Source organism: Mastomys coucha, unplaced genomic scaffold (assembly GCF_008632895.1).
Source record: "Mastomys coucha isolate ucsf_1 unplaced genomic scaffold, UCSF_Mcou_1 pScaffold23, whole genome shotgun sequence".
In the NCBI taxonomy this organism is placed as follows: Eukaryota; Metazoa; Chordata; class Mammalia; order Rodentia; family Muridae; genus Mastomys; species Mastomys coucha.
Genome location: NW_022196906.1, coordinates 48043670 through 48057960, shown reverse-complemented (window position 1 = coordinate 48057960; position 14291 = coordinate 48043670). Strand labels below are relative to the sequence as shown.

General features: G+C 40.5%; 1 protein-coding gene across 1 annotated transcript in view; it reads left to right on the top strand.

Annotated features, from left to right (window-relative positions):
* The window catches only part of Tnfaip8l3 (TNF alpha induced protein 8 like 3), a 40396-nt gene extending 26511 nt beyond the window's left edge, over positions 1–13885 (top strand). Inside the window, exon 2 of the mRNA XM_031343731.1 lies at positions 11851–13885. Within this exon, the coding sequence (XP_031199591.1) occupies positions 11851–12413 (563 nt within the window). The 3' untranslated portion in view covers positions 12414–13885. The remainder of the gene's footprint in view (positions 1–11850) is intronic.
* Positions 13886–14291: the final 406 nt, after the last annotated feature.

The following is a 14291-nucleotide window of genomic DNA, read 5'->3' as shown; positions in this document are numbered from 1 at the left end:
GCTAAGAATGTCATCAGACAGCATCATGGGTCCATAGAAAATCTTGCTGTACACCTGTCTGTCTGACATACCCACCAAAGTATTTCAAACTTGTCTTGATTTATGACTTTCTTTGTTCTAAAAAACTATAAAACCCTTACAAGAACCACAGCAGCCATCACATTTGATGGAAATGGTTTAGAGGTAATAATTTTGAAGTTAGGAATGAGACAGAAATACCAGTAATTCTCATTTCCCAAGACTGCACTGGGTAGTTCCACCATTGTAAAAAAAAAAAAAAAAAAAAAAAAAAAAAAAAAAAAAAAAAAAAAAAAAAAAAAGAGAGAAAAAAAAGCAATAAAACAACAAACAATAAAACGTGGGGTAGGGGATGATGAATACGTGTAGGCAACATTAGCTACCTTACAGTATCAAGGAATGCTACATAAAGCCGACTAGAGCTGTCGGCAGAGCCCAGCATGCCAAGTAACTGGGAGAAGTGGAGGTGAGCTCGTTTTCTTTGATGTGGAAACTTCATTTCCTTTAAACATGATTTCCTCACCAGATTTTTCTCTCCCCTCTGATCACGCTTATAAAGCATTTGCAAATTTTGCTCACCAAATATCTTTTGATATAAGTTATGGTTAGCGTCTTGATTATTTTTGTGTGAGTCAATGCGCATGTGCAGAGGTCAGAGACCAACTTCCGAGTTCTCATCTTCCACATGGCTTCTGGGGGATGAAACTCCCAGTCATTAGCGTGCACAGCTATCTCATTGGCCATTTCTTGCAGTTAACTAAATGGCTGTTAATGACTGGATTTTTCTGTATTTATCACCAAGACACTTAGCTTGCTGACTTCTGTTATTAGTTCTAATAGATTTTATGCATTTGAACAAATGATTTGAAAGTTCATTCCGGAGAGGAAAAAAATTATCAAGAGAGTTTCTAAGCAGAATATAGGGGAATGTGTACCTACTGTATTAGCAACTAAGTTGTGGTATTGTTGTTGAAATAGACAAACTAAAGAATACACTAAAAATTTCAGAAGTATATCCATTAAATGTGGACGCTTGATATGGACAAAAGAAAGACCAAAGAGGTCTGAGAGGTCAGTAGCAAAAGGAATGTGTTCCTTAATCAAAAATAAATAAATAAATAAATAAATAAATAAATAAATAAATAAATAAATAAATTGTGTGGAGAAAAGTAATTCAAACCTCATATAATATACAGGTATATTTTCCAGGTAGATGGAAGACCTAAATGTGAAAAGCAAAACCTTAACATTCTAAAACATGTATGGAACTTTTATTACACCATGGCAAGAAAGAATTTTTTAAAATCAGATTTTAAAAACTCAAGGGGCTTGTTGGCCAATGTCTGTTAAAGTTTAAACCTTCTATATACCGTCATGAGAGAAAGGTAAAGCTGCTGGCTGAGAGCAATGCATGTTAAAATACCATTTTTGTCTCATTCATATGGGCAAACCATTTTAAACATGGGCTATTGATGAGGAAGCTTAACCCCAGGAACTCACTACTGCTGGGAGTGAAAATTGGTGCAGTCTCCTGGGAGACCAGTTGGCAGCACTTCCGCCAGGAATTGGGAGGCATGTTCTAGATGCAGAATCTGGCAGACTGCTGCTGTGTGTCTGCAGGGAGTGTAATGAATTTAAATGTCCAGCCATGGGAACGATGCAGATATGTTCATACTAGGTAAATCTTGAAGGCGTGATGTTGAGTGAAATGTTCCTGAAGGGTTTATGTGACGCCTCTTATGACAAGTTTAAAAGTATTCATCTATAAAAACCAGAGATCAAACACATCGCGTCTAAAGTCAATTAGATTCAAGAAGAGAGAAGCAGGAGAGAAGTTGAACAAAGAGACCCTCACCTCTCTCTGCCTTGGAGGACAAAATATTAAGAACTGCTCCTGGGTGGCCATACTGCTTGCCTGGTAAAGTGCTTGCCTCACAACCTGATGACCCTAGTAACGACCCCAAAACTCATGTAACAGTGGAACAGAGGACAAACTACACAGAGTTGTCCTCTGACCTTCTGACCTTCATATGTAGGCTTTGGCACATGTACATACCCATACGTACATATCATCTACACACAATAACAATACATTTAAAAATAATTTTAAAAGAAATTGTTTCTGGGCATTGGCCATATAGGTGTTATATTTTCTTCTATTTTATTTATATGCTTGAAATGCTTTATTGGTTCAAAGATTTGTTGTAGTGTGTGTGTCTGTATGTGTACATATGGGCTTGTCTGTAGGAGAGTATACATGTGCCCATGGAGGCCAGGAGAGGGTGTTGGAACTGGCCCATTGGAACTGGAGTTACAGGCGTTTCTGAGCACCTGATGAGGAAGTGGGGATCTGAACTCTGGCCCTCGTGATAGAGCAGTAAGTAGTCTTAACCATGGAACCATCTCTCCAGCCCCAGTTTTTTAAAAAGAAATTCTTCTGAGGGAGACAAAACCAATCAATCTTTGTTTCAAAGTGGGCAGTAATTCAAAAGATCATTTAAACTAATTGGTTTGTCCCTCATGCATGGAAGTTTAGTATGTACTGAACTTAGTTTGGGGTGAAACTCAGGATGATGGGGCAGACTGCAGGACCCAACTCTGTTACTTCTTCCTGCATGGTGGATTTAGAGAAGTAACGCCTCTCTCTCTCTCTCTCTCTCTCTCTCTCTCTCTCTCTCTCTCTCTCTCTCTGCCTGTCTCTCTCTCTGTTTCTCTCTGTGTGTCTCTGTCTGTCTCTGTCTCTCTCTGTTTGTCTCTGTCTCTGTCTGTCTCTGTCTCTGTCTGTCTCTGTCTCTCTGTCTGTCTGTCTCTCTCTCTCTTTCTCTCTCTCTTTCTCTCTCTCTGTATTTGTCTATCTGTCTGTCTGTTTCTCTCTGTGTGTCTCTGTGTGTCTCTGTCTCTGTCTGTCTCTGTCTCTGTCTGTCTCTGTCTCTGTCTGTCTCTGTCTCTCTGTCTGTCTGTCTCTCTCTCTTTCTCTCTTTCTCTCTCTGTATCTATCTGTCTGTCTGTTTCTCTCTGTGTGTCTCTGTGTGTCTCTGTCTCTGTCTGTCTCTATCTCTGTCTGTCTCTATCTCTGTCTGTCTCTGTCTCTCTGTCTGTCTCTGTCTGTCTGTCTCTCTGTTTCTCTCTGTGTGTCTCTGTCTGTCTCTGTCTCCCTCTGTCTCTGTCTGTCTCTGTCTCTGTCTGTCTCTGTCTCTCTCTCTGTCTCTCTCTGTCTGTCTGTCTGTCTGTCTCTCTGTTTCTCTCTGTGTGTCTCTGTCTGTCTCTGTCTCTCTCTGTCTCTGTCTGTCTCTGTCTGTCTCTGTCTCTGTCTCTGTCTCTCTCTGTCTGTCTGTCTGTCTCTCTCTCATCTCTCTCTCTCTCTCTCTCTCTCTCTCTCTCTCTCTCTCTCTCTCTCTCTCTCTCTTGTTTTCCTTGAGTGTAAACTGCTGCTGCTGTCATGTACATCATAGAGTTGCTGTAGGAATAGGGTCAGTTATATGCATAAAGTACTTCAGTGATCAAAACTACCCCATAGGAAACACTTTTGTTATTATACCCAATGATAACCTATCATTTAAAGGGACCCCATGCAAGGATGAGGATTGACTAGGCTTTGTTTAAAATAATTATTTAAGTTGATGCTGGCTTTGCTGATGGATGCTCTTCTGAGGTATAAAAATCTCTCTCAGATCATCAGAATTAACCTGTCAAGTTGGAAGTGATTCAGTCTCTAGTTTACCTGCTTCAGATAACTCTGGGAAAAGAAAGTGATCAAAGACTGATTTACTTTACAGCGCTAGCTATAAAACTCAGTAAGAGAAAAATCTACATAATTGTTTAAAACAGACACAATTCTGTCCAAAAACAAAAACTGTATCTATTTTCTATCTTCAACTTCTGGTAAATGTGGTATTATTTGATCAGAATGCTGGTTTGTTTCTTTTCTTTTCTTTTCTTTACTTTTGGTGTGTTAAATGACAAGTATTAACTTTCCTAGCTTGATGGAGATTTAAAATGAGGTCCCTTTAATGTTTCACATAAGGAAGAAGCTTTTTAGTTACTCTTCTATGTCTGTGAAGAGACACCATAACCAAAGCAACCTACAAAAGAAGGCATTTAACTGGAGACTCGCTTACACTTTCAGAGATGAGTCCATGGCAGATAATGTAGTGGCAGAGCTCATAAGATATCTTATAAACCAGCAGCAGGCAGGGGTCATGAGGAGGGAAAGAGAGATGGAGACAGAGACAGAGAGAGACAGAGACAGAGACAAAGGAGACAGAAACAGAGACAGAGACCGAGTTGGGTTTTGAAACCTCAAAGCCATTCCCCAGTGATCTTCAATAAAGCCACACCTCCTAATCTTTTCCCAGAACGATTCCACCAATTGGAGATCAAGCGTCCAAATAGATGAGCCAATTGGCTCCTTATTCAAATAACCTCAGGTACTAAGGCCATTTCCTGAAGGAAGATGTACAAAGACAAAGGATGCAGGCTCTGTCTGGAATCTTGTGAGTTAGGCTCTGGAGCTCTGCTACTGACTAGCCATGTATCGCTGAGTGAACTAACTGCTGACATCCACTGAGCCTCAGTTTCTTAATTAATGAGCTGGGGCACACAGGCCTTCTCTTACAGGTCTGCGAGAACCAAATGCATGGTCCACTTGGCCTCAGGTTCAGAATCGTGGGTTGAGTTACAGATTGCTCAGTGTAGGCTGGTTGTTGGCTGGGGTGGGTTAGAAAGGATGAGATAAACTGAAAACTTGGGCAGCTGACTCCGCCAAAATTTCTTGATTTCACCTAAAATGAAAGGGGGAGGGGGAACAAAACAAAACAACCCCTCCCAAAAAGAGGATGAGAAACCTTGGTCTTCACAGTGACTGTCATAAAACACTGCTTTTCTGATGCGATGATTTGGAATCCAGTTCCGCAGCAATCTGAACCTGCTCTCATGCTTTTGCTATTGTGGCTTTTGTGCTTACAGCACCCTAGATGTTTAACATAGGTCAGACATCTCCCCAGCTCACGAATCCCCACTCCCAGGACTCAGCAGCCACCACAGGTAAATCCAAACTCTGCCTGCTCACAAGCTTGTGAGAGGAGCTACACTGGAGATTTCAGGGCTCCCTAAGTGCCAGATGAGAGTTTAGGGGGCTCCTGAGTACCAGCTGAAAGCAGGAGCACCAGCTATAGGACAAAGGAGGAAGATGCTGACACAGCACTCCTTGCTCTGTGAATACAGTCTCATAATCTAGTCTTTCCTTATGTTGCCCTTCACCCTGTGATGCTCAGATCTGCCTTTCCTACCTCGTATAGTCTTAAAAACACCCATTCTCTTGGTTGGTGATTAAGGGGTCTTACTTAAGTGGTAGGCTACAAAAGGTATAGGGAATCCCAAGATGGATACAACATGGCTCCAGCGGGAATATTCTTTAGCAGGACAAATGTCTGCATTTTGGAGAAAGCCAGCTTATCCTTCAGGGTGGCTAACGGTTTGTTACAGGAAGTCCGAGTTCTCATGCTTGTTAGAAAACAACAGGGGACCTATGGGAAACTTAGAGACTGGGGGTCAGATAAGTGAGATTTGAGGTGCCCTGTTACTTAAGCCAATTCGACTTTATCTGCATCTTCATGCCAATGCCCACAAGTACCTGGGACTCAGGGCTAAGTTCATCTTCTCCCTACACTGGCTTTTCTTGTTTCAGCTGGTGACATTTCAATATCCTCCTACTCCACCTAGGCTACAAAAACCAGTGTCATCTTTAACTTTTCTCTCCCTCCAAAGCAATTGATGTGGTTGCTTATCTCTCTCTCTCACCCAAATGACAAGATCAAACCCAAAATTTATGTAACTGTCTACCTAATTACAGTGGTTTGCCACTCCCTTTTGGAAATATCTCAAAGCAAGTGACAACACTGAAATACAATCTGTATTTCATATATAATTTTATTAATTTTTGAAATTTGTATGGGTATTTTTCATTGTTAAGATATGCTAGTATCTTAGTGTCAAGCTCACAGCGATCCTTCTGCCTCAGTCTCCCAGTGCTAAAATTACTAGTGTGTACCATCATGCCTGGCTTTATGGCTAATTTCTTATTAGATCATGCTGGATCGTTGCTTTTACCTTAAAAATGTGTCGTGAAGAGATCTTGCCAAAGGGACAGTCATTAACCCTGCCGTCTCTTCTCTGCTCATATGCGCTTGCGTACAAAGAACATAGTCCCCAGTCTTTGGTTTTGGGTCTCGCAGACCAACACTTTTTGAACTCACTGTGGAAGAAGTTAAGTTCAGAGTTGTTTGTGAGCCTGTCCTGCTTGGAATGCCTTGAATTCTCTATTCCTTGGACTGAGACCTAAGTGACTGGCCGCCAAATCCACGAGATCTCAGCTCATCGGCCTGAGCCTTACCTTCTTTGTGGTCTTGGCCTTACCACTTTCCTTTCACATGTGATTCCCGGCCTTCACAGATGGTCTCATAAACAACATCCATTGCTTCCATCTGGGTACCCTGCCCACTTCTAACTTCTACTTAACATTTTGCAGATATTTCTCTTTCCTGCTGTCATCTTGAACTGTCAGTGGAAGTGAAGCAATGCTGTTTGCTTGCTGTTGTGAATAATTGTCTGTTGCAAAAAAAATATGTCTCTCTGTACTTAATATGCAAGTTTTCCACACACCTTTTAGGGAAGTGACAAAGGTGGAGAATCAGAGTCCTGTGAGGAGGAGGACAGAAGAGTTGTGCTCTGGCCCTTGCACCCCCACATCCTGGTGATGCTTGGGCGCACTTTCCTGGGCTCTGGTGACAGCTCAGTGTCTAATGCCTTTTATAACCATCATTTGCTTTGACTCTGATGAAGTTTATTACCTGATTCCCACTAGGCTCCTCTGCCTCTTTCCTGCCCACTCACCAAACTTGGTAAGACGTCCCTGCTGTTCATCACTATAAGCATGACATTTTGCCATCTGGGAGGGCTTCGTGTTTTCTAGAAATATGGAAGCATAACTTGTGTGCTGACTGAACACTGATTTTAAAGCAGCCAATCATTGTGACCCCAGGCCTTTTCCATGCAGTGAGGTGTCCACTTAGATATTTGGTGTTCTTTCTCTAGACTATGTGATTCCCATTGTCAGACTATAGTCAGAAATCCTGAGGCATCATAAATTACTCCTTACCCTTCATGACTAGGTCATGGGAAGTTTTGTTCAGAAATAACTAAGAAAAACATCCCCAACCAAAAGCACTTTCTGAAGGCTTGTAAATAGGAATAAAAACTAAAGTACCAATACCTATTCTGGTTATTTTGGTGTTTCCCACTAGCCACAGTGAAGGTTGTTTTCCAAATCAGCTTACCCCTGGCATTGGTTCCCAAATTTAACTCATGTTTTTCCTTCAAGCCTACAGTCTCTTCCTAGTATGTTACTAACATAGTTCTTCTATAGACTGCAAATACATAAGTATGGATAGAAAAAGCCCAGGATTTTCATGTGAAAAAATACCTCTGAATATGACCATACCCTCAGGTCCATACTCCCTTAAATCATTACTAACATTGTGTATCCTCTCCTCCATAGATCTCTGTAAAAATGTTCTGTTGATCAGGTTGTCTTGATTTTACTTCTATTAATCCTGTCCACTGTTTCCAATAATGCATACCACAGGATGTGTTTTACATATTTATATGTATATGAATTGTGTGTGTAGGGGGTGCCTAATAAGTTTGTGACTGGGTGATTAAACATACCCATGGGCCCATCTTTACTGCAGGACTTCTTAAAGCCTTGACAATATCTTATGTGGTGAACCATCAAGAGCCTTCATTCCCAGGACACCTAATAGGATAGATTATATGTGGCATTTGTGTTGAGGTACATTCATAGAATGCAAAAATCTGTGGTCACATGGGAATCTACTTGGTGATATGGGATTTTTTTTGTTTTGTTTTGTTTTGTTTTGTTTTGTTTCCTTAAAGGTTTCCTGGTGGATTTGATGGTCCATACACTCAGCTTTTTCTGCTCAAGGCTCACAATCTTTAAGTCTTTGTAGATGTTCATATTCTAACCCTCTAGAGTTATGAGAGTAGAAGACTGTAAATCCTGTTTATTTGCAGATAAGTAATTTTTCTTCAGAAGAGGTGGTCAAAAGCATGAGAGAAATAACCTAGGAGCTTGGTATCATGGTAAAAGTGGAAGATCTCATTCTACCCACCTAAATTAACCTCCTGCCACCATAACAGTTTGCCATTAATGTAGAAACTTAAGCCACTATTAGCTTGTCTTCATGTTTCTGGAACACAAAAATCTGAAGTAGGTTCATGGTGTAAGGAATAATGCTTCGTCTTACATTTTTAGCTTCTACAGGCCACCCAGAGTCCTTAGTTCACATCCTCATGCTCCATCTGAAAAGCTAGCAGGCATGTCATTCCCTTGCCCCAGCCTTCCATTCTCACTCTCTTTTTCTCTTGCTCCTTTCTACCCCTATCTTCCCTTACAACAAGATGTCATTTTATGGGCCTGTGGAAAGAACAATAAAATCCCTCTTCTTCAAGACCCTTAACTTAACCACATCTGTTTTGTCATGTAAGATAGCACTGATTCCAAGCACTGATACAGGACATCATGGTGGGATCAGGCATTATTTCCACCAATCATCTCCTTCTCTTGGAATTGATAGAAAACCTTAACGTATTTATTAAGCCTCACAGAAAATACTCTATTTCATTCTGTGTAATAGCCAGTGCTCTTCAAATTTATTTAATTAAGGAACTCTTTTTTTCTTCACAAGGTGTAGAGTCTAGCCAGTGGGTCCGGTCCCTTCAGCTCCTATTTTTTCTTTTTATACAGAGCTCTGTGTCCGACAGTGTGGTCTTTTAATCCATTTCTCTCATGTCCGAGCCCCACATTGGGTGCCATTCTGTAGAGTCTGGTCAGCGGATCTACTCAGGTCGTGGGTAACTTCAAACTGGAGGTTGGACCAGACCTGTGGGAATACACGGGTGGAGAACAAAAGACAGAGAGACGCTAAGTAAATGTATCAAAGCGTGCTTTACTTGGGGTGAAATGGGTTTTTATATCTAGGTAGCAAAGTGAAACCACAATATCCAAACATAGCACATGCATAACGTAAATACGACAGCAGACGTAGAGAGTGGTTCTCAGTGGCATCACATCACAGCAAACAGTCTGTTTATGGTGAGCAGAGACTTCAAACAGGAGTCTTAGCAGAAGTTAGTTGTAAGTCCATCTTTTGATTTCAGGAGGAGCTGCAGTGTTTGTGGGCCATTGTCTTGTACCACAGTTGGCAGGCTTCAGCCCGGGGCTGTCAGTTCACTTTCACTTTCAGAATTCCGCAGCCAGGCAGCATTGGAGGGAGACAACAAGGCACACTTTTTTGTCTAAAACAAACAAACACAAAAACCACCCAGATTTATTTTATTTTAAATTTCCTATCTGTCTGTCCATCTGTCGGTATGCATGTGTATATGTGCACCTGAGTACAGGTACCCACAAGGGCTAGAAAAGACATCCTCTGGAGACAGAGTTACACAGTTGTAAGCTGCCTAGTATGGATCCTGGAAACTGAACTTGGGTCCTCTGCAAGAGCAGTCATACTGCTATTAACTGCTGAGCCATGTCTAAGCCTGATTTCTTGTCTTATTTTGAAGCTTCTCAATAGCTGATCTCAAACTTTGCTCCTCCTCCTCCTTAGCACAAACATGCATCACCTACCTAGCTCAAAGAGAGTTTCGAAGGAACAGACTTCCAGATACAAGTTCTCTTTCTATACATCCTCTCTGTGAAGACTTTATACAAATTCTTTCACCTGGGAAGGTATACGAAGCCAAGGCATGGTGATCATCCTTCTTTCCACAATTCAATCATGGTGTTTCCTCCTAGGGAGAACTTCAGAGGAATCTGTAGTTCTGAGATGGAGAACCTTCCCAGACAAAACAGCAATCTGAAATTCACATTGATGATATGTCTTTTAATCAAAGTACCTTAACCTACTATTCCACATGCCATTTAGAGATCCGTTTTTAATAAAACTTTTATTTTTAAAAGATTAATAAATATCCATCCCAGGCTAGTCTTGGTATGAACACTATGTCTGCTAAAAGAAAATTATCAATCCTTGGGGGTTTATTGTCACAGAATCTTCCTTACATTTCAGTTTACCTGCACACTTTAGTTGTACATAATTATGATGGGTTAATAAAGTGTCTTTAAGCATTAACAACAGACATGAAATTAAAGTTCTGTGGGTGAGACAAGTATAATGGCCCATTCCTATAATCCCAGTACCAAAGAGGTTGGCATATGAGTATTGAATATCAAAGCCAGCCTGGGCTACATAGACCATTTGTAGAGTTTGTAGTGTATTTCAACAAATTCAGGATAGGCTTATGTAGACACAGTGTTGTAGGATAAAAAACAAAAAACACATATGCTCTCCTTTATTCACAATGTGGATAAGAAAAAAATAAGTTGGCTGTAGTTTTCCTAAGTTTGATTCAGTGTGCTAGTCGTACAAGACATATTTGATTTGTCATTTGTTGATATTTCTATTTTCCACACAGTACCATTTTATGCCCTCAAGATCTGTAGTGAGATGGGCATAGTGATACACATCTGTAATCCCAACTCTTTGGAGAGAGAGTCAGGAGGATCTAAAGTTCAAGACTAGCTTATACTACGTGAGAAGTTCTAGATCAGCCTAGGCTACACAGTGAGACCCTGTGTCTTTGTGTGTGTGTGTGTGTGTGTGTGTGTGTGTGTGTGTTATTGTGGACCATGCCTAGAACTTGTGCTTGCTAAGGAAGTGCTCTCCCACTAAGCTAGGTCCCTACCCGTATGAGATTCCTAACTCAAAAATAAAAATAAACAATTAAATAGGTAAATAAATAATAAGCAAGTAAGCATTGGTTGGTAACATTTCTTAACAGAGTTCTTTTGACTTTCCAGTTTTTTATATCTATTGTATAAGTTGTTGTACATATAGGTAATGACAACCACAAAACAACAGCTGCCTGGCATCTGTAACATATCACAATTTCCAAGATCTTGACAGTGAAAATAATATATCTTAGACTCAACAAAATATAGATCCTGAGACTCAGCTTTAAAAAGTAGTTTTATGATCAACTGCCCCTATGTCTCTGGAACTAAGATTAACTACTACATTACGCAATAATTCTCTTGTATAAGTTGCAAAACTGAATAGTTTCCATGGAACCAGCAGCTATAGGGAAATCTTTGGTAAGTAGTCAAGTTAGAGAAGCTGTATGCATGGAGTAGGTCTAAAATGGTATGATTTGGTCTGGATGAGAGGAAAACACTGGCACAGAGGGTGAGCATGCCTGCCATTTAAAGTTCTCAGGATGAGCAGGCATATGTGAAGAGGGCAGAGCAGCTGGTAGTTTGGCATGGTTGGTGTCCATTTCCCCAAACAGTCCTTCCTTATACTGTCAAGAACCATAGCAAGGGCTGTTGACAGTGAATCAGTTATTATAAAGGTGTTTACCAAGCCTGACGAACTGAGTTTAATCCTTGGGACCCACACAGTAGAAGGAGAGAGCTGACTCCCAGAAAAACACGTGTGACCACAACATACATGCCCACACATGTATGTGTAAATTCACAGAGTGAATAATTCAATGTAATTTAAAGTTAATAACATTGGTGACCAGGTTATGGTGACACTGGGAAGATCTGGGGTACAGTTTAGTTAGGGTAGTTGTGGATATAGGCATGAGGTTTTGCTCTAAGAATGTAAGTTCAACTTAATGTGTTTTATTTGAAAAAAAAAAAAAAGCAACAGTTCTCATGTTCCTGCTTGTATCTCTTTACTATAGGTCCTCATGTGTTTAGTTCCAAGAATCTTGCCCTTCAAGCCCAGAAGAAGATTCTGAGCAAGATAGCCAGCAAAACTGTGGCCAACATGCTGATTGATGACACCAGCAGTGAGATCTTTGATGAGCTGTACAAAGTCACAGAAGAACACACCCACAACAAGAAGGAGGCCCACAAGATCATGAAGGATGCAATCAAGGTGGCAATCAAAATTGGTATTCTCTACCGGAACAAACAGTTCAGTCAAGAGGAGGTTATAATTGTGGAGAAACTCCGGAAGAAACTGAACCAGACTGCAATGACCATGGTCAGCTTCTACGAAGTAGAGTACACCTTTGATACGAACGTGCTCTCTAAGCTTCTGCACGAGTGCAAGGACCTGGTACATGAACTGGTACAGCGACACTTGACACCCAGAACCCATGGACGCATAAACCATGTCTTCAACCACTTCGCTGATGTGGAATTCCTTTCCACTCTCTATGGTCCGCATGGAAACTGCAGGCCCAATCTCAAGAGGATTTGCGAAGGAATCAATAAACTGTTAGATGACAAGATCCTCTGAACAGCTTCCCCTCTCTTGGACTTTGCTGCTTCGAAGTTAGAATATTCAACCTCATCCAGTAAGAATCAAGCAGCAACCCTTGTTCAAGATGTTTTTGTGTCTTCTTTGTCACTCTGATGCTGATTCGAACCCAGACTTGAGTGTGTTTACTCCCTGGACACAGGCAAGATCTCTCAAGTCTAAATGAACTGTGTTTGGAAAGAACAGTCAACTGTTCTAAGCAGAAAGCCTGCTTTGGTTACTGTCCTGAGCTCTGTCCATCTCAAAATGGAAGGTGTCCTGGATTAGGATAAGGAAGACACGGGTGTGGATACCAGCCCTGCCGCTCTTAAGGAGATCTTCTGCGTTCTGGAACTTGATGCTTCCTGACTACCTCACAGGGTTGTAGTGAGGACTGAACAGGAAAGCTCACATTCACAGTTTTGTGAAACAGAGACCAGTGACTATACATAATAAATGGATGTGGCATAATTGTTCACAGTTAGTTAGTGGGTTTGTTTGTTGCCAGTTTTCACAGCATATCTAGTAATCACAGTACCATGGAGGCTGGGTTATAAGAACTATGATTGGGGTTGCTGGGTGTACAGACTGTAGAATGAGGTTCAGACAAACCTGGCCTGTACAGAAAACTCTCAGGAAAGAAGCAGAATAAAAGGAAGAAGAGTTCCTTGCCTCCTTTAAGAGAAAGGAGAGTCAAGGTGATGCTGCTCCGTCTATTCTGCATATGGACTGGGGACACCCGTTCAAGGCTGCAGCGATGACTCTCGGTTTAGGAAGAGCAATGCTTTCCTTATTTTCTGATCCTCTCTGGTTTCTCCGACTCTCCAGTTTCATCTCCAGCTACATCTGTTCAGAACCACTCTACGTCACAGGCTGCGTTGACTCACCCTCTCATGTGTCCTTTCCTTTCCTCTTACACAGACATGTTCTGTTTGGATGAATGGTTTTTAATTTCCCTAATGAGATGATAAATTCTGTTTTGTAAGGGGTGGGGATTCTGCCCTTAAATTTTATTTATAATTGATCTGTACTCATTTTAAGTATTTGTTGTGGTATAAAGCTTTGGTAGATGTATATATTGTATTATCAAATCAGTGTAATTAGCAAATCTATCACAAATATTTATTTTTTCTGGCAGTAATGTTCAGAATCCCTCCCTGGAGCTATTTAGTAATATGTAGCACATTACTGTTAGCTATAACTACCCTATTATGAAACAGAACAGTATAATTTTCCTATGTAAATGTGACTATCAACCCCTTCCTATCTCTTTCCCTTTTCACTTCTCACTCTGTAATAACTGATGTTCTACCTTTTATTTTTTAGATATTGACTTCTGAATTATTTCCTGTTTGTGGATTACTCAGTGTTTGTTCAATGTCTGTCTCATTTCACTTAACATAAAGTTTTGTAATTTTATCCACATTGCTGCAAATGTCAGAATTTTTTTTACAATAAAAGAAACCACTCCATTCTGTTCAAATGTCACTTTTTCTTCTGTTGCTCATCTGTTGATGGGTGTTTGAGTCTGTGTCTTAGCTATTGCGACTATTGCTATAATAAATATGGGGAGTCCCTGTAGCTGTTTTCAACATGATTATTTCATTTACTTGTCCTAGAGAACCAGTAATGTAGTTTCTGTTAGGTTGTAGTTTTTTCCTTTATGTTATAGGAAATATCCACTCTTTTCTGCAATGGCTGTTTTGCTGTGTATCAGCAGCAACAATATATAAAATTTCCATTTCCTCCCCACTCCTATTAATATGTGTCATCCTTTGTCATTTTTTATATTATCATTGTATCCTCAGAGAAGTAAAATCTCACTGTGATTTCTATGTGTATTTTCCTAGTAATTAATGATTTTAATAATTTTTACAA